We start from the raw sequence: 19,591 nt of genomic DNA, 5'->3' as shown, positions 1-19,591 counted from the left end.
GTTTCAAATGAATATTTGAACTGATACGGTGCAAATTGCAATTCCACCCTCTTCCATTAAATCAGTTAATCGTGTGACAACGGGGAGAGAACCAATATGCAGGCAAGCAAATTAATCTGTCTGGTTGCGTACATGCCTAAATATGCATATACTTAACACAAAACTTCACACAGAAGTAAACATGACACCAACTTTTTAGCATGTCCGAACCTGGACAGGAGTTAAAACAGTCGTTAAGTGACACCTGTGTATTTTCACTCGAAGCCTTTTAGCCATCCAAATAACCGATCTAAATAATGTGCAGTGGAGACATCTGTAGGTCGCGAAAATGAAAGAGGTTTTATATTGGCAGTCAAATCACTTAAAATCCATCAGTCAACAATAGTAGATGAATTAAAAAAGGCATAGCAGTATGAGGTTTTATTCATTCATCAATGAAAAGCTTTCATAAAATTAAGATAGTCAAGACTTCAAAAAAGGAGAAGAAAATAAGTTTTTTTTAAGAAAGCCACCTCTTTTGTAACACTGCATAGTGACCACAAGAGGACACTCAAATCTTTTTATCTTTCTGACGTTAACAACAATTAGACGCCTTTTACCTTCGATAAATCTTGAACCAGCCCTGATACTGTCATTAAAGGCAGATACATTCAATCTTTGCATTCTCTTTGTCCATATTTTTTTAAAAATAAATTACTGTAATTGAAAAACAAAAACAATCACCAATCTATATTTTGAGAATTTCCTTTTTTCATGCGTTTCTTTCTGCTAAAAGGGTCGCGGCCACAGTCGACAACTAAAACTTATTTTTCCTCACAATTTGAGTCCCTGGCAGCCTAAACAACTGGCACCATCCCACATCCCCACATTCCACTGAATAAATGGGCATCATGGATCTTCATCCTTATACTGCACATGATGGAATGTGGGCCAAAATAAAATATAAAGTAAATTAAAGAAATAACATTAGGAACATTATAAACAAAATGAGATCGTCCAGCCCATGGTTTACTTGTAACACGTAGCCAAGGACCTCATCCAGTTGTTTTTGAAGCATCTTATCTGATCCAGACATCCACAAGTCTTGGTGTGGAGAAATGTCACCTATTGGTGGTCCTGAATTCATACCCACTTAATTTTCTTGGCTGTTTTTCTCACTAGAGATCCCAGTGTAGTCTGCCAGATGACTTTATCAATACTTTTGAACATTTCCATGTATTTCAGGTCCCCCTATAATAATAATTATGATTCCCTTAAGGGCCACACTTGATCTCATACTTCTTTAAGTGGATTTCAGAGAGGCAATTCTTTGCAATATGACATGTCATTTTCCAAACCGCCATAAATATATACCATAAAGTGTCGTGGGAAGCTGGAGCCTACCTGCAAACAATGAGCGCAAGGCAGGGTTCACCCTGGCCGCGGCGCCAGTCCATCGCAGGGCAAGTGCAAACCAGTCATATATGGGGACAACTTGTAGGCCACGGTAAAGGCTGAGGGGGGAAATTTGGCCCAGACGCCTCCCATCAACATCACCACTCCCTACGCCCTTCAGATTTATATACTGACATCAAAAGATATTTACCGCTTAACTGCAGCCAGTTCACAAAGCCATCAAGAACATGAGAATCATTTTTGGGCATAAGTAGTTCAGGTGGGTAGCTGTGGCAGCCTGCGTAGGCTGCAAAGGAACAAGTAAAGGTTTATTCCATGCTGAAAAGAGAAGAAAGGAAACACAATGTTTTGGCTATGGAGCATTCATTGGGCATAGGTACAATTACAAGCTACTAAACAGATCCATCCATTCTCTAACCAATGTATCCAATACAGGGTTGAGGGGAAACCGGAGCCTATCCTAGAAAGCAATGGGTGCAAGCATACACAGGATACCAGTCCATCGCAGAGCTTGCACGGATATGCACACACTCACACCAGGGCCAAGTTTCCCAGAAGCCCCATTCATCTACCAATATAGCCTTGGGCTATGGTAGGAAACCAGAGCACCCAGAGGAAAGACAGGGAGAACACAGAACTCCACACAGATAGCACCTCAGGAATTGAACCCAGTGCCCCAGCGCAGCAAGGCAGCAAAGCTAACCACTTTGCCACCCCACAAATATGATATACAATTTCATTATAATAAATAACATTTGTCATTAACAGGGATAATCAACACCATTACAGATAATGGCATGCACAGCCAGCGTTGGAAGCAGTCCAAATTGTACACCGATGGTATATGTTCTTCACACAAGATTCCTGATGCTGTTCCATTCCTTTAAGAGCCAGGAGAAGCACTCGTCTCTGAGCCCAAGATGGCATATCCTAAGTTCATCTCACAAATGCTGACTGGAGCTCACATCTGTCAAGTAGGGATTTGACAGCATCACGGTTGTAGTTACACAGGCAGATGTGCTTTGCCCTGCTGGGTGAACCTGCAGGAAGGGAAGCAAGCGATGACCCAGTACTTGACCAATCTTACCAACTGCATTAAGTTGTCATGACTTATAGTGTTACAGATCATGGCCTGATATTGACAGATTGTGTTAGGCTGTAACATCTTGCCTGATTAAAAAATGCTGGCTAGTGTGCTTAGACTTAGTCCCGTTTCTAACGTACCAGTGACATAAAGACACTGTACTCTTTGCAAGGGGAGTGTATTATTTTCTTCCTGTGCTTTTTCTTCTTGATTTTCACCAGACTTATCATTTAATAGGTTAAATCAGCCCAAAACAAGTCTCAGCCATGAATGATCAATTAACCAAAACAAAATTACATTTACTCAGTATCCAAAATAAGTATACTTTATTTATCTAAAAACATACATGCATAGAGTTACAGTTTTGGTTTGATATACAGTATACCTTGTCTATGTTTTTTCATCAAAATTCATATATTGCTCCCTAATAAATGGTCCTGTGTGGCCTTTATAGGCAGATTATCTTTAAATCCCAGAAAACTGTTGTCTTGATAAGTTTACTGATAGTGGAACTTCTTGATTGATGTAGACTCCAGATACTTCCAGATGCTGGGTTTGATCTAAGTCCCAATAGTAAATGTGTATCAACACCTTTAAAGAGACAGTCCCAATGGTTGACTGGATCCTCAGTTAAGATTTCTTAAAGCTACTCTCCCGATTCCTTCCAATAGCACCAATCGTGTGTGCTGAGGCTTCAGGGTATCCATTTTGTAGAGGCTTTTGGCAAGCTTAAATATGAAGATAATGTCTAAAATACTTCCAACAGAAATCCCAATCTCTTATCTGTCACAATGTGATGCCATTATTAAGGTTACTGGCATTCATATTTTCTGCAATGATACCAGCAGGGTATTTGGACCCACACTCACACCTGAGTACACATTAGCAGGTCCAATCATACCCAATACTCTAACCAAAAAGAGGATATTAAAAAAATATCATTATCATGTACTGTATTTACAGTACAAGACAAATATTCCAATGGCAGCTGATGTAACGGCAATTAGAATTCACTACACTGTGAATAGTATTGACATCACTTATCACCTATCCATTTTTGAGGGTCACAAAAAAGTTGCAGCTCATGTTTTGTTTTTTTATCCAATAGATCCAAGGTGATGTACTGTAGCTGTACCTATTTTTTTAAAACGCACTAACTGAATCCAGGGCACTTTAAAACCCTGATGAAAAGATTGATACGTGGAGCAGAAGATGTGTTGTTTCTGATTTTTGATCTTCTCTCCATCCCTTTTCATAACACAGAGCTGGCTTCTTCTTTCTGTGACTACATACTAGAAAGAAGAACCATCTTGTTTTCCCGTCTTGAAACCTTGCTCTTCATTACACTACAGGTTTTGGTTCCTGTCTTGCTCAAGCATTAGTGTAAAACTGCAGAATCTGCAAAAGAGAAGTCAGAGGTTGTCTGATTTCCATAAAACATATCTTTACAGTCAAGGGTGAAATTAACCAAAAGTAGCAAGGCTCATCATTCCGTGTTATGGAAACTAAAAAAAAAAGCAAACATTAATGCCCTATGGCTTTGTTCTGTAAACATTTACTGTGCCCTAGTCAACATGGGTCATTGCAGTATGCTTTGTGACAGCACCTACCCAGGGAAACCACTCCAAAACACAGCAACCTATTGGTTGACTTCCTCTAACTGGCATGTCTGATAACGAGCACAGAGTGAAAGGAAATCAGAGCAGTACTGATGTCAGTGAGGCAACATGAGTAATGAGTAATGAGTAATGAACCACAAGAAATAACTTTTAAAAGCTAATGGAGGTTCCCATTTAAAAGAACTCAGTTTTGGCTTGTATTGGCTTACCTCTGAAAAATGCTGAGGATTGGTGTGGTGACTAGATCCAGTTTACGTCAGTAACTCAGTGAGGAATTTGGGGTTCTGACAGACAGTCCCAGGGAAAACCAGTCTTGCCAACGCACAACCATTAGGTTGAACAAATGACAGGAAAATTCAGGTTGATGACGAACCCGGTTGGCTGTTCACCTACGCATCCAGTGGCTGTCACTGTGGGATGCAACTTGATTTCATTTTCAGAAAAAAAAAGATTTTTTGCTCCAGGTGAAAAACCTTTGTTTCCGGGCCACTATTCAACAAAGGCCATCGAGCTAATTGTCAAGATGTATAAAATGAAAACATTTCAGATTTTCATCATAAAAAATGGGTGAGCTCATAAAAAATGATCTGCTGTTTGCTATAAAACATCTAGTCGTAGCGGCAATTTCATACCATTATCTGTACATCTCAAACATTCTTGGTCGTTTTCCGTATGAAGATAACTTTGCCTTAAATTAATAGTTTTTGTAATCGTCCGTTTTGTTTGTAAGACAGTCTGTGCTACAATTTGTTAGAAAATGGCTAACTTGCATAACCATGTTGATGATCTTAATAATAAAATATATAAGGTAAAAAAAAAGTCTTGTAACAGGGATAAGTTGAAAGACACACAGATGTAGTTTGTTTTTAGGGTGTTTCATACATTAAGTGCAACAGCTATAAAAAGTCCATTTCAATCATGTGGTTGGGTTTCGCTTTTGCAGTGCAGACTCTGACTGAGGTGTCTGCGAGGACACATGCAAGCGAGCCTAGCCCCGCGAACTCATCAACCTTGACCACTGACATGAAATTAGTTTGCTTGCAAAAGAAAACCCACATAGTCTCTTTGCACACCAAGTGTTACTTCTTCTGTTCTTGGGCAAGATATTCCATTAACACTGTTTTGGAAACAAATATTTGTAGCTCTTATAGAATAAACCCCACAATGGTGCAAGTGTTTTGCAAATGCCATATTATTTCCTAAAGGTGAGGTCAGCAGCCCTGTAGCATCCTAATATAGAATCGGTACCTCACTGCACTGAAAGGAAATACAAAGTTTAGGCTGTGGCTGATCACATACAGTAGGTGAGGCAAATGATTTTGTTGCAGTGCATTCACCTTAAGAGAAAAAATGTTATAAAAAGAACAAGGGTACATACTAAATTTGCCATTAACTCTCTCAGCTCCTCTCCACTGACACTTTGCATGGTCCTATTCACATTCCAAAAGGCCTCTTACAAATGTATTTCTACAGTCTGACATACAACAGGCTGAAGCCTGTTACCAATAGCATGAATTCAGCAAGATGCAAACATAGTGACAATCCTTGGTGATCTCACTAATGCACAACAAAGATTAAGTTAGGATCTTACAAAACCTAAACTAACAGGAGGAGGAAACAGGCTTTTCAGATAGTAATAATGGACAGACTCCAAAGACAGAAACATCTTCAGAGCAAACGGAAAAGGAAACTAGTGTTCATAAAAGATAAGCTTTGAGAGTGCTCATTTTAAGTATTTCAAGTTTAAAAAAGGAAATGTTAACTATTTTTTTTTAGCAACAAAAGAGGACCTGGTCTTGAAACAGGCGTTGTACTAAAAAAAAAACAAAAACAGAACATTATTTTAATCTTTTCCTGAATTAGAAAGCGGCAGAGTGGTAAAGGGGATTCCCATTAGCCACAAATATGTTACCTTCCACCTTCAGGAAGATGACACTTGAGAATAATCTTTATATGTATGCTTACGGTGGGAACAATTCAGCAAGAGCGAAATAAATTACTTCAGTCAACCAACAACAGAAATTAAGAAGTACAGCCATTATGAAGAAATTGCCTTTTTGCTTACAGTTGGTTTCTATTTGAACTCTTTTCCATGAAAGAGAAAAGGTCAGAATGACTTTCCTTTCACTTCTGTATTTTACACAAATACAAGGATTCATGTTTTTTGTTGTTGTTGTGGCCCTTAACACATTTTAATTATGTTGGTCAGAATATCTCTATTAAGGACAAATGTGCTAAACTTGTAATCACTCCTAAATCAAGAATAGCATATTACTGTGGTCTCCTTAAACTTATAATTCTATCAAGTTAGGTCAACAGTTTCCAGGGGAGAGACACACAAAAAAACCTGAACATCTAAAACCCTAAGTACGGTTTTATCACATCTTCATCATTTTGTAGTCTTGCAGTCAACTGTCTTGCTGGGCATCAGACATGATATTCATAAACCATTAACAACCTCCTCCAACAGGTGCTGACAGAGTAATAATACCCCGTAACTGTAAACTAGCTAATGTAGCACCCATCTATGGAAAAAAGTGAAAATGTTAACCAAATAGTCTGATTTTTTATACTGCATCTATTGTGTTTGAGGTTATAGAAGTGATAGCTCTGATTCAAGGGTATAGTCAATGTTGATTTCAAAAATACTTAACAACTAAGATGTCTTTGAACCTGCCAGAGCAGTAATACAGACCATGTGACAAGATATAACTCCCAGACAAGACAGATTTTCCAAAGACTTTTGACAAAGTTATACATTAAATATCAATTATCAGATGGTAGGCATTCAAGGTAATGTATGTTGTCTAAAAAAGACCACTGAAATGGGATCTCCAGTTGTAGAGATGTAATTAAGTGAAGAGTCACACAAATCTGTATTAGTACCACTGCTCTTCCTAATTTTAAACATCTAGGTTTTGTTAAACTAAAGTTGTCAGATGATACCACATGGGGAGGATAAGTAAAGCTTAAAAAATAAGACAAAATGGACAAAACTACTAAATGGTATTTAACGCAGACAACGCTAAACGCAGGTAGCACAAATTATGACTAGATACAAGACGGAAAAAAGAGCTACATGTAAAATAGATTGTCTATGCTGATACAGATTTATCGCCCATCAGTTCTAGACAATGTGGGAGAATCCATAAAAAAATGAGAACATAATGTTAGGACATGTAGCTTAAAGTGCAGGATTTAACATCACTTTATTAGCCATATACAATTTCTTGCATTAGGAATTCATCTTTTCACATACCCCGGCTTGCTCTCCATAAGACACAGACCGGGAGAGAGAAGCTTGGGGTCAGAGCGCAGGGTCAGCCATTGTACAGCGCCCCTGGAGCAGTTGAGGTTAAGGGCCTTGCTCTGCAAGCTGTGGGATTTGAACCGGCAACCTTCCAGCCACAAGTGCAGATCCTTCGCCACAGAGCCACCGATCCACCCAAATCGAGGGATGTTATGTTAAAATTGTTCAATGTACTAATGAGACTTCATTAAGAATATTTTGTTTAAATTTGGCCACCACACAAAAATATTACTGCTCCGTAAGCAATAGAGAGAAGACTGACCAGATACATTTCAGCACTCAAAGGAATGTCATACAATAGACTAAAAGACTGAGATAAGATGAAAGATATCTACCGGACAGGTTCAGAATAGTGAAACGTGTTTCAGGGTCATGAGAGTGAAGAGTGTTTAAAAAGGAGGCATTTTCTTAGACAAAAAAATTGCTGGAGTGGGGAACAAAGAGCCCATCTATGTTATACAGTAGATGCTGATACCCCGATAAGAAATGGCTGGATTAGACCCTTGGATTCACTTATTAGCAACTGGACAAGATAGACAGGTCAAAAGCTTTTCTCTCATTGCATCCCTTCATATGTTCTTAGATCTATTATCTGAATAGCGCATACCCAGGACATCCACCTGTTGAGTACTGGAGATAGCCATGCACCAGGTGACCTTTGTAAGTTGAGCATACAAGAACACAGACTTTAATAGACATCCACCTTAACAAAGGACATAATTACTGAGGAAAGGATGAGAATGTGGCTATGGATTTTGCTGAATGGACATTCAGATACTTACCTGGCCAGTTTCAGGACATTTCATCTCACAAAAGTGAGAAATCCCTCCAGAAGCAGTCTTGGTTCTAATCTACTCAGCAGTATTATGATGTTGATGTCATGTTTTAACAGTTTGTAAGGAAGGCATGATAAGAGAACCAGTTCAAATCATAAAGGTATTTTAAACTTAATCTTACATACATGATGCTGTAATTACGACAAGAATTCTGCAGCATTTACAGGAACTTCTTTTGCCAGATGAGAGACATTTCAGTCACTGCATTCTTCTTTCACTACTGGTAGGAACATTACTTCATTACCTTCAAGGATGTGAAGCAGTGCACTTTAACCAGTTTTTCTTTCTCAGTTTTCACTAATGCAATCTTACAATTCCATTTTTAAACCCAAAAAAATAATGACTTACTTTACTCATCAAAGAAAATCTAAAATTCTAAAAACAGATGGGAAATGTGATCTCCAGCGTTTATTAAAATCTTTATGTCCATAAACGACAACAAAGTTACTGTAGAATTTATCGCATACAGCTAGCATACAACAGCATGTCCTCAGTCTAAATGAAATACAAAAGATTTTAACATTTTCATACAAAGATTTTTTTAAAATTTATTAATGTGACTTATATATCTTTTGTTACATAAAATCTGCTACAGCAAAGTATCTTATACTTCCCTTGCACATACAAGTAAATATGGGTGGACAAAAACTGCTGTCAGTGTCAGCCTTCTAATGACATTGTTGTGCAAAATATCCAAGAAACTAAATACATAGAGAATTGATAGTAGAGCCCATACTGGTAATGTAAGATGACTACAAAGGAGATTTTTTTCCAGGAGTGTCACATAGCTTAGGAGGAAGTGCTATCAGTGATGTAACACTCACTGACACACCAACGAGTATGATGGCTAGATACTGACGTGTGTCTGTTTCATGTTTAAACCATATTATTTCACACTTACAGTATTAAAATGGATCTTCCAAAGACAGCAAGAACTATGCCATTTTTAACCGTTCAAAATTAAATTTATTAGACAGCATCTTTCTCTAATACGTGTATAAATAAAAACAAATATATATGAAAACGCAAATGTGTCTGATGAAATGAGTTTTGACAGACTGAATTAAACGTGATAGAAAGGTGCTGAAGCTTGCACACATCAGCTTTTGAAATTGTTTTAGTTGGTGTGTGAATATAACTTAAAATCAAGCAAAAATAATATACATAGCTACTAGTTGCAATTCTACATTCTGTCATAAGAATGAAATAAACCAAGACAGAAATGCAAGAGTAAAAATGGAAAACGTAGAAATATGGCAGTTTTACAGATCTCTTTTGAGAACTTTGCAAAACGACGTAAGCATTAAAAACTCATAATGGAGTGAAAACTGTTAATGCACATGCCCAGTCCAGTTTTACCAACACTGTGCCACAGGCAAAACTTGGCAGATAACCTTTTCGTACACTTTATACCAAACAATGGACCATTCACTTTAGCAATTCACTCCAAATAGAGGTTTTTTGCAAATATTATTCCTTTTAATTTGAACATACCTAATAGTGGAGCAATACAGTGATGCAGAAGGATATCAATTTCTCTTAAGGGGTCTTATTCTTTTACGTCCCTCAAATTTTCTCGTTTTCTCGTGTCTCATTTTCTAGCTTTAATTGCCAAAAAAATTTTAATACATGGAAAACAGGAGTTTAAAGACAACTATCTAAGAGTTGACAGACTGGTAAAAACATCGCTAGAAATGATACAAAGACTTATCTAGTTTTGAGGGTCTTCTGCTTTTGTAATTAGGTTTGCCACTCTCAGCAGTATGCAGCTGTACAATGGCATGAACACCGCTTTAGAGAAGAAAGAAAAAGTCGTGGGGTTAGTGGTATTGAATTCAGGAGAAAAGGACAAAGGGCAGAGGGCAAAGGGCATTGTCCACCTGGTTCTACCATTCATTGAATTCTAATTTTGGTCATGCTTTGAACACGCAAGGTGTTCGAAACCTTATTTGATTGATGTACAGATACACACGAAGAACAAGTACTACTTCCGAAAGATGCCGAAAAAAAGTTGTCTAGATTCTAGTCTGAGCAAAAAGATTTTTCAGCTTGCAACTCTTCTTAAAAAGTCTCAGACGTGTAACAGACAAAAACTGTTAGATGGCACACACTAGAAGCAACACCTATCTTTCAAGTTGACCTGAATCACACACCAATTCCGACATCTCCTGGTACAACTGATCACTTAATCATTACACGTCAAAATCAAAGGGTGTGTGTTACCGATTTTGTCTTTTGACTTTTTCTGTAAAATACCACTTTGTAAAAAAAGGGGGAGATACAACATTCAAGACAAAGACGACTGCTTTGAAACTCAAAAAAGAGAAAAGAAAGGATAAGAAAGTGGTCTAGTTGTGTGGCAGCACAAGGAGTGACTGCTTAAATGTGCCTGTGTATGAGAGTTAGTGCTAACTGCACACAAGGATCATGGCAATAAGGACCTCATTCAGCCTTGTGGAATGAAGGAACTAGGTATTGTTTGAACAAATATGATGGTCTCAGCTCCACCCCATCTCTTAGCAGAGTGCAAAGATCCCATATACGAGCCCTGATGCAACCTCACTCTCACACTCTAAAATTCTGAAAACTCTTTTGCACATTTTTCTGTAACAGAGACACGGATGTCCTCCTCTTCATAGTCGTCAAAGTTGCTTGTATCGCCAGGGCCTCTGCATTTTGGTATGAAAGGAGCTTCCACCTGTAAGCAAAAATGTGTTTTAGACTGAAGCTATAACAGAGAGGCTACTGCTGCTATTTCTGAACCAATCTGATGAACGCTGTCATCAATGTACTACCAGATTCAGAGAGGAACCATGAAACAGAAATAAATGCCAAAATATTTCTAATGAAATATAATTTCAATAATTAGAAATATTAAAATAGCTGAAACATTAGATTTGGAAATCAGATTTTATCTGGTGTCAGAAAAATATGGTAGTTTATGCTACCGTTAAATGTGAACCTAAACGTCTAAGCAAAATAAGTACCACGTTCTTCTTAAAGGTCATATGGAAAAAAAAAATCAATAAGAATTTTTTTTATACAGAAAAAAAAGATGTACACATGAGTTCCTTTGTGTGTTTATATCCTGTGTTATGTTAGCAAACTACTGAAGTTTATGTCAATGTTTATAAATATGCATCTCTGTATTTCTTCTGTATTTCACACAGGGAGTTCCAGTCCACAGGTTTTGCATGCACTTTGCTCTTATTGACAATGCATGACAGTGAATAGGTATTGCAATCACTGAACTACTGATGTGGCTGTAGTGATGCACCTAACCTAACCATAGGGAAGCACTTGAGACTGACATGTTTACAAATGTATAAATCTTTGAAAACTGTAAATCGTAGCATTATTATGCAAATGACAAATTGGTTATAAAAACATATGGAATACAAAATGCTACAGTTTCAACTCTAAGTTATAGTTCCTTTTTAAATATACATATACTTAACGTGCATAAAAATATAAAAGGGAACCATCTATGCTTGTTTGTTTCTAGGGAATTAACATAATACCATCCTGTTATCTACGTGACAAGTGACAGGATACTTAGCCAACTATGGAGAGAGTGATCATCTCAATTATTCAAAAGGTGCACAATCTTAGGACAGATAAGACTTAAAGGGATTTTAATACCCCCACAAAATAACTTTTTAAAAATAAACACTGCAAGCTCTTCCACAGACTTTAACAGCTATAATTCGTTTTTCTTCCTGTGTAGACAAATTTCTGCCCAGCCAACACAAAGTTATAGGTAACTTCCATAACTAAACTTTGAATTTAGCACAACTTGATTTACTCCACTGAAGTTATCATTCATAACTTCTACAAATTTGACAAATACTAAGCTTACCTTTCTCTCATAGATGGCAATCCAATCCGTTGTGGCAAACCACTTGTGGTTTTTAATGTCATTTACACCATTCTTCAGATTGCCATACCGTTTGGTCAGGTCTACCTGAAGCAAATTCCTCAGAAGGTCTTTCAAGTCTGAGCTGAAGTGAGACGGGAATCGTACCTAAAAGTCAAAATGTAGGTGTGCTTAATACAAAACAGAAACTGCTTTCTGAATGTGGTCATGGAACTCAATCTAGAGATAAAGGTCTACTACTGTAACTTAATGTTTTTTTTCCTTGGTGTTTTACAACCATTCAAAATGTCAACATAACTTTTCTCTCTTCAAGGGGGTAACTAATTCCACGTAATGCGTATTATGATCAGCAAACAGCAGCAAATAGGCACAGGGGGGATTTATTCCAAATCTTCTGAGCGGAAGCTTCTTGGTTTTTGACAATATTGTATAGAATGACCGGACGAGCACAGCATTTTTGTTGTACATGAGGGAACAGTACTGGCCAAAGTAAATAATGAAGAGAATCACCAAAACAATATAGGGCCTCCTAAACAAAGGAAAAAAACTGGTAACAAGTCTGCACTACATATATTTTACAACTAACAAGACCTTCATATTCTATTTTAAAGATAATTATTTAGCATTTAAACTAAACATTTAATGAAAAAGGCTTATAATCAGTTGGAAATAACAGGACATTCAAGGCATGCAGCCATACCTTGCCAGAGACAATTTTTTCATATATCTGAATAGGCTGATCTGCGAAGAATGGAGGATAGCCAGCTGCCATTTCATAGATTAGAACCCCTAATGCCCACCAGTCCACAGCTTTGTTGTAGCCCTAAAACAAAATTGCACTTTAGTCATACACAGCTACAAAAAATGAATAAAAAACAACTGAAGCCCACACCACCCACCCACATGGTTTCAATAACTGATAGTACTACTAGCTAATGTACGAGGTGTAAATCAATATTAAATGTTCACAATGGCACTTAGATGACAGCCTACAGCATATTAAATAACATAATATTAAATAAGCATAAGAGAAGTGTTTACAACCAAGATGGTTTGAAGAAGACTAGCTTGCTTGGACAACTTTAGAGCAGTCTTATTTAGTTCTGCATTAATAGTACCCAAATGATTTTACTAAATAAAATACAAAACTAGTACAGGTAACCATTTTAATTACATCCATAAGCAGCAAAACATAGCACCAACCACACCTTATACATGCCAGCAATGAGTATAACCCATTAAAACCATTAAGAATGAATTTACTATTTATTATGACTTAGTCGGATACAATGTTGAAAAGTATTAACACCCACCTTGCTGAGGATAATCTCTGGTGCCAGATATTCTGGAGTTCCACACAATGTCCAAGTCCTGCCCTTTACTCTTTTGGCAAAGCCAAAATCTGTGACCTACATTAAAGAAGACTACCTGTTATTCAACATAATGGGATTGCCAACAAACAGAAAAAACTCAGAAACAGAGATTTAATTAACAATAATTCATTAGAGTCATTATTTTCCTCAATTGCATTACAGTTCTATAACTGTTATAGAAGTATAACAATCCTCAAATTGTGAGTATTTCCAATATCAACACTGGTAGTATTGGCGGTTACTTACCTGGATGTACCCATGTTGATCGATTAAAAGGTTTTCGGGTTTCAGATCTCTGTAGATGAGGTCTAGTGAATGGAGGTACTCAAATGTCAGTACTATCTGAGCTGCATAAAATCGTGCATGAGGTTCACTAAGGGAAGACAGCCACAGAAACAGTTAAGCCTCAGGGAATAATGCAATGCGTTCATCACATTTAAAATGTGCATTGACGTTTTAATTTTTGCATGTTGCATTTCAGGTTCAATCATCAGATTTTTAACTTTTCCCCAATTAACATATGTTAGATTATGAATAATTATCATTTTATTTTGGATAAATATAAATAAAAAAGTTTTTCAAATTCGATTTAAATTAGTAAAAAAAGATTTTCCCAAGGGTAAAGGGGACTGGTTATTACTGGTTTATTCTTGCTTGCTATATTTGTACTTATACCACTGTTTCTATAATTAACTGCAATGTAGAGCATGCTATTCTTATTGTGTATACTTAGAAATACTGTTCTGGGGAACTACAATATAATGTTCTCTACTCTCAAGTAAACGTTTTCTTCAGGCATGATGTTAAAGGAGATAGAAACAGAAGTTATGTAATGACAAATGTAGTCTGTATCCTACACTGTCTTATTTATTTATTAAACTTATTTAACAAGTTATAAAAAAGACCTCCTACCTAAAATGAGCACAAATGATAAAATATATGGATTTGCCACTATGGCTAACAAGTTTATATTTCTCGTCTCATTGCCATAATTACACCAAGAGTGGTGGGTTTTATTACTATTCCTGTATTGAAATAAAACTGAAACACCATTATATGCTGTTTATAAATTCACAACAAATATTTTTTCTACATTTCCACCTCAAAGTTAGGATGGCATTTCAAAATTCTCTATATTAGAGTATGCAAGCAAGCAGATCTCATTCATTTCCACCCAGCTAATGAATTTCACTTACCTAAACCTTCCAATTCTTCTAAGATGTGAAAACATTTCTCCTCCTGGAACATACTCCATCACCATATACAAATTAGAGTTATCCTACAATCAAGGAAAAAAGGGGATTTGGGTAAGACAAGCAGTTTGCACTGCACTGTCCTTTAAACTTGTAAAACACCAATTGTATATCTAACTCAGTCCTACAAAGAAGACCCAGCAGCTACGAACATAGAGGTCACCTTGTTCTTTCTAACTATAATATAGAATCTTATTAGAAGCATATTATTAGAGCATATTGTGATAAGTAATATAACCATTACATTAATTTACAGATAAGCATATCAGGGTCTTGAAAAAAATGTTTGCATATTTCACATATTGTGTGAAACGCTTGAGTGTTTTGAACTAACTTTGACTTCTTACAGTACTACAGTCAAATGCATTTGCTGCTTCACAAAAGATGTGACAAAAGATGAGACTGGGCTTCATCAACAGTGGATTTTTAAACAACAAAGAACTTTGACGTGGTGCACCAGTGTTATCGTAACAGAAATATACTAAGAGAATAGGTATATTTGTGTGTAATTTGTATGAACAAAAACCTTTTTTTCCCCCTGAATACTGAATAATTCAAAGCATTCAAACAGGAGTTAAATTTCAATGGGCCACCTACTCAGAAGATGATTCTAACAATAAGTGCTTTTTATGTGATAAGACCTGTTTTTTCAGTATACGTTGCCTCAAATGTAGAAGAACTGACTTCTACAGTTTCGTCTGCAGACTTCTGTAGGTAAATAGATGAACTTTTGGTCTTCAATTAAAAAAAAAAAATTATAACTCATGACTGAACTAAAGAATCAATTGGCCTAAAATAATGTAAGACCCCTTGAAGTATACTGTACTTGTGGTTATATTGCATATTTCATTTGTTATTGGTTAATGCTAGTCTTCTAAACATCCATTAATATACATTTACCTTAAAGGCATACTCCAACCTTACAAGAAATGGAAAGGACACAGCCTGCAATATTCTCTTTTCATTTAATGTGTGTTCTATCTGCTTCAGCTTTACAACCTACAAAACAAGGACACAAAAAGGTGAACACATGCACCAGCAATTAATAAGAATAAATTCCAACAAGTTAAGATTTCTATGATAAGTAAATGTGTAACAGAGTAATATTGCAGCAGAGATAGAACATTTGGCAAAATTTGCTGAAGCTCCTCTGTGCATTATTTTCTACCCTGATATGAGATTTGTTGAATTTTATATTTAACCTCTACAAATTCTTAATGCATTCATATGTGATAGATACTGTATGTACATATAAGAGAGTTAAGCACTCTCCTACAGTTATTTTTAATCAATGTACATAAGGCAGACCTCACAGTTGACTATAACTGGCTGCATTTATTTTTTAAGTTAACCGTTCATGACTTCTGTTTATTTAGATGGAAGAAATTGCTTTGGGATATAAGAGCAAAGATATATTAAAAAGATGCTTTAAAGGGTATTTGTAAAAAATACAGTGTAACCTTTTTGTATTAAAATAAATCAGATGATATATGGAAATTGCTGAAACGTTAAGAGATGACTGAAAAGGTACAAGTTTTTAACACATTTAAAATTTTATTATTAAGTTTTACTTGAGAAAAAAATAAAAAACTATTACTTTTTTTTATTAAGTTTTAATTTATACAAAACATGGGTTAATAACACTGACACCTCTTTTTCCACCATTCAATACTAAGCTACATAACTTTCATTTAGAAAAATCACACCTTTTGTATTTTTAGCTCTTAGCCAGTAAAGACTGAAAGAACTACTATTAGTTTTACTAATAGCGAAGCACACATCTCCTGGCCCTGATGACATTTTGGATAGAAAAGGAACAGGCAAAAGTTCACCTGCACAGTCTGGGGGTATGCTACAATCTTAACATGACTTTGCTTTTCTGTTACGTGTAAACTGAATAAAAGTTATATGGGAATGCAGTGTGATACAGAAGGAAGAGTATACAGTACATTTTCAAGACTGCTTTTTTGTGATTAATCATTTCACCTGCTTGACTAAATGACCAATCACATTGTTCTGAGCTATGCAGGGATTCAAAAACCACTTGAAAAGATGTCAGATATGTTTGAAGTTCTCTGGGTGTTTGACATTTTCCAGTATGACCTTTCAAAGGTTTTTGCAGAGACAACCAGCCAAAAGGTCACAAGAGGGAGAATACACCCATTGATATTACAGAAACGCTTGAGAAACAGGGATGTTAGCCTATGTTATTCAATCTTTTTCTTTTCTAATATGCTTCAATACAAAAATCACAATTGATGTAATTTATTAAAAATGCCCAGCAGACAGCTGCTTTATCATAATAACTAAAATACAGTACCAAAGCCAAAGGCTCAGCAAGGTTAATAATAATAATGGGTACTGTCGATATAAAAAAAGCTCAGATATAAATGGCATGGGAAGAGTAAGGTGTTTGAAATTGTACATTTCCATTTTAGAATGTAAATATTCTGCAGTACTTTGTATTTTTAAGAGATATTTTAAAACATTTCCCTGTAATGCTTTATAGGGAATTCTTGTTAGTTTAAAACAAGCAATGTTATTTTCAAGGATCTGTATGGTAGAATGATCAGCCATCATTTTTTAATAAATGATCAAACAAAAGTGATGATTCTGCCTATTACAATTATACTTAATTCAGATTAAGAGAATACTCATCTTGAACGAAAAACTGATGGAATGAATTAAGTACTTGTTATATAATTTAGCACTTTAAATTAAGTAAGGTTAAACTATATTTTCATTTTAGCTTATTTGATTATGGGGGGATTATCATATTACTAGTGTTACTGTATTAATCTTGTAAGAGCAAAATGAACCCACCGTTGAGATAATACCCTACAAGTAGCCAGCCCTAATAACCCACACTCTGTTCTTAGTTTTTATCTAAACCCTTACAGCCCTAACTTCTACTGGGCTTGATTAGATAAAAGAAAGTCAGTTTATCATTTCATAACCAAAACAACTTCAGAAATGACAGCATCATGGGTCTATATGGATCAACCAAATTCACTTAATTTTGAATCATTAAGTTTCAAAACAGCTAACTTTCAGTTAATGATACTTAAATCTTAATTCTCATGTTGTGCAATAAAACGTGTTTTTTTTTCATTTGTTTCAATTGTCATTAACATGAAAAAAGTCAGTTTACAACCAGACAAGAATGATTGCAGATCATACCAGAATGTATGACTGACTCTGCATGCAGAATTTGGATGTTATGTTTTCCACATGGTTTATTACAATAAGCACTACACACTCTGTAGCAGCTCAGATCTCTACATCACAGGAGTAAAAATACCACAAGATGCTACCAATCACTGAGTATCATAGAGAATAGAGCTCAATGTTGACATTTGTTACAGTCAAATGTCAAAAGAAATGCAGTTCTGTAATTTTGACAATGAGGTGTCTCAAATTTAAACTAATACTCATATAGAATGAGGCCAAGATTTCATGGTGAAGCTGAAATTTCATGGTCTGTCCTCTTTTTAACAGCCATAAAATAGGTAGGGCCTTCTCTACAACCAATGAACCTTTAGAATAGGTTAGTAATCAAGTTTCACATTAGTAATAAAATGTATTAGTATATAGTGTTTGCCATTAACATTGTGGCATAGAACATACAAAATGGCAAACCTGTCTTAAGACTCACTACCTGTTTCAACTAAGTAGAGAGAGAGACAGAGAGAGATAGCAATGTTAAGACTTTTAGATGCCAAAATATGTAATTTTAGAAATAAGATTTCCTTTCTGATTTCATGGTACAAACAGATTCAGATAAATTATAATGGTGTGTTTTCTTTAAAATGCCACCACCTTTGCATTTATGAGATATCATGAAACTACAGAGTCAAAAGCAATCAATAGGTTGCACAATGGTGTGTGAATAGGAATGCTCCGATTTTGATACAAAGAGTGCTTTGCTTCAATCTCACTTGAGAGCTAATCAAGCCTTTTCCACAAGACACTGTTTTAGGTTATCCTGTATTTACGAAGAATCTCCTCTGACCACAAAACTTTTTTTGGTTTTATGTTTTAAGAATCTTCAAAATTGAATGCAAGGTTCCTAAAAATATACTAAATTAGTTTTACGTCTATGTTGAGCTTTAACTTGGCACAGCATTAAAAACATGATTTAAATCTTCTGCAGTTAAATTATCACTTCAATCTCAGTGTGTAACTGAAGGCATTAAATTCCATTTATGGTAGCTTTTCCTTCTCTTTTCTATACAGATATTGTAGTGAAAGTTTGTTAACTTCCTTATTTTTCTATGTCTGCCAGAAAGCAGTTACTTATTTGTACTGACAACACCCTAAGTTTGGAACCAAAATAGAAATGTGCTTAATATTATTACAGGAGTCATTTCCCATTTCTTGGGTGCACTGGTTTAATTTTGAAGGTATCTGTTAATTGTTTCCCACAGGATTTCTGTATCGAGCACATTAATCACACTTGCGCAACACTTCTGTGTAATGTTTTTTTGGATAGTAAAAAAACCTTAGGCAAGTGACAACATTCCACAACTGCCCTTTTACATTTTAATAATAAGGTGGAAGAAATAAATCCGTTTCACTGTCTTAAGTTAACTATTGCATTTCTAAACGTAAGAGCACCTCAAAAACCAACATTACACTTACTTGACACTTAACTTAGAAAAATATGAATTTATAATGTTAAAGTTATTACTGTGGAATAAATAATCATTCTGTCATCAAATACAAACACATAGCAAATTAGGACACTTAAAAATAGTTAATTGGTCTTTACTCAATTTTAAGATTAATAAGAAATTGAATTCCATTCAGGAACTACAAATCAGTGTCGTGTAAGCATAAAACTG

At 35.7% G+C, this 19,591-nt stretch overlaps 2 protein-coding genes across 6 annotated transcripts in view; both read right to left on the bottom strand.

Moving 5' to 3' along the window:
- samd13 (sterile alpha motif domain containing 13) overlaps positions 1-1,915 on the bottom strand; it is a 29,542-nt gene extending 27,627 nt beyond the window's left edge. The window contains exon 1 of the mRNA XM_088597579.1: positions 1,586-1,915. The gene's annotated coding sequence lies outside the window, so the exon portion shown is untranslated. The remainder of the gene's footprint in view (positions 1-1,585) is intronic.
- A 6,722-nt stretch (positions 1,916-8,637) lies between these two features.
- The window catches only part of prkacba (protein kinase, cAMP-dependent, catalytic, beta a), a 49,255-nt gene continuing 38,301 nt past the window's right edge, over positions 8,638-19,591 (bottom strand). For all 5 annotated transcript variants that reach the window (XM_088597530.1, XM_088597528.1, XM_088597532.1 and 2 more), the window contains exons 4-10: positions 15,648-15,746; positions 14,691-14,773; positions 13,741-13,867; positions 13,435-13,530; positions 12,822-12,944; positions 12,104-12,268; positions 8,638-10,942 (exon numbers count right to left, since the gene is read on the bottom strand). In XM_088597530.1, coding sequence (XP_088453656.1) covers positions 10,817-10,942; positions 12,104-12,268; positions 12,822-12,944; positions 13,435-13,530; positions 13,741-13,867; positions 14,691-14,773; positions 15,648-15,746 — 819 coding nt within the window. In that variant the 3' untranslated portion in view covers positions 8,638-10,816. The remainder of the gene's footprint in view (positions 10,943-12,103; positions 12,269-12,821; positions 12,945-13,434; positions 13,531-13,740; positions 13,868-14,690; positions 14,774-15,647; positions 15,747-19,591) is intronic.

This window comes from Lepisosteus platostomus, chromosome 11 (assembly GCF_059453375.1).
Source record: "Lepisosteus platostomus isolate fLepPlt1 chromosome 11, fLepPlt1.hap1, whole genome shotgun sequence".
NCBI lineage: Eukaryota > Metazoa > Chordata > Actinopteri > Semionotiformes > Lepisosteidae > Lepisosteus > Lepisosteus platostomus.
The sequence above is the reverse complement of the archived record's forward strand: the minus strand, read 5'-3'. Positions and strand labels throughout refer to the sequence as shown.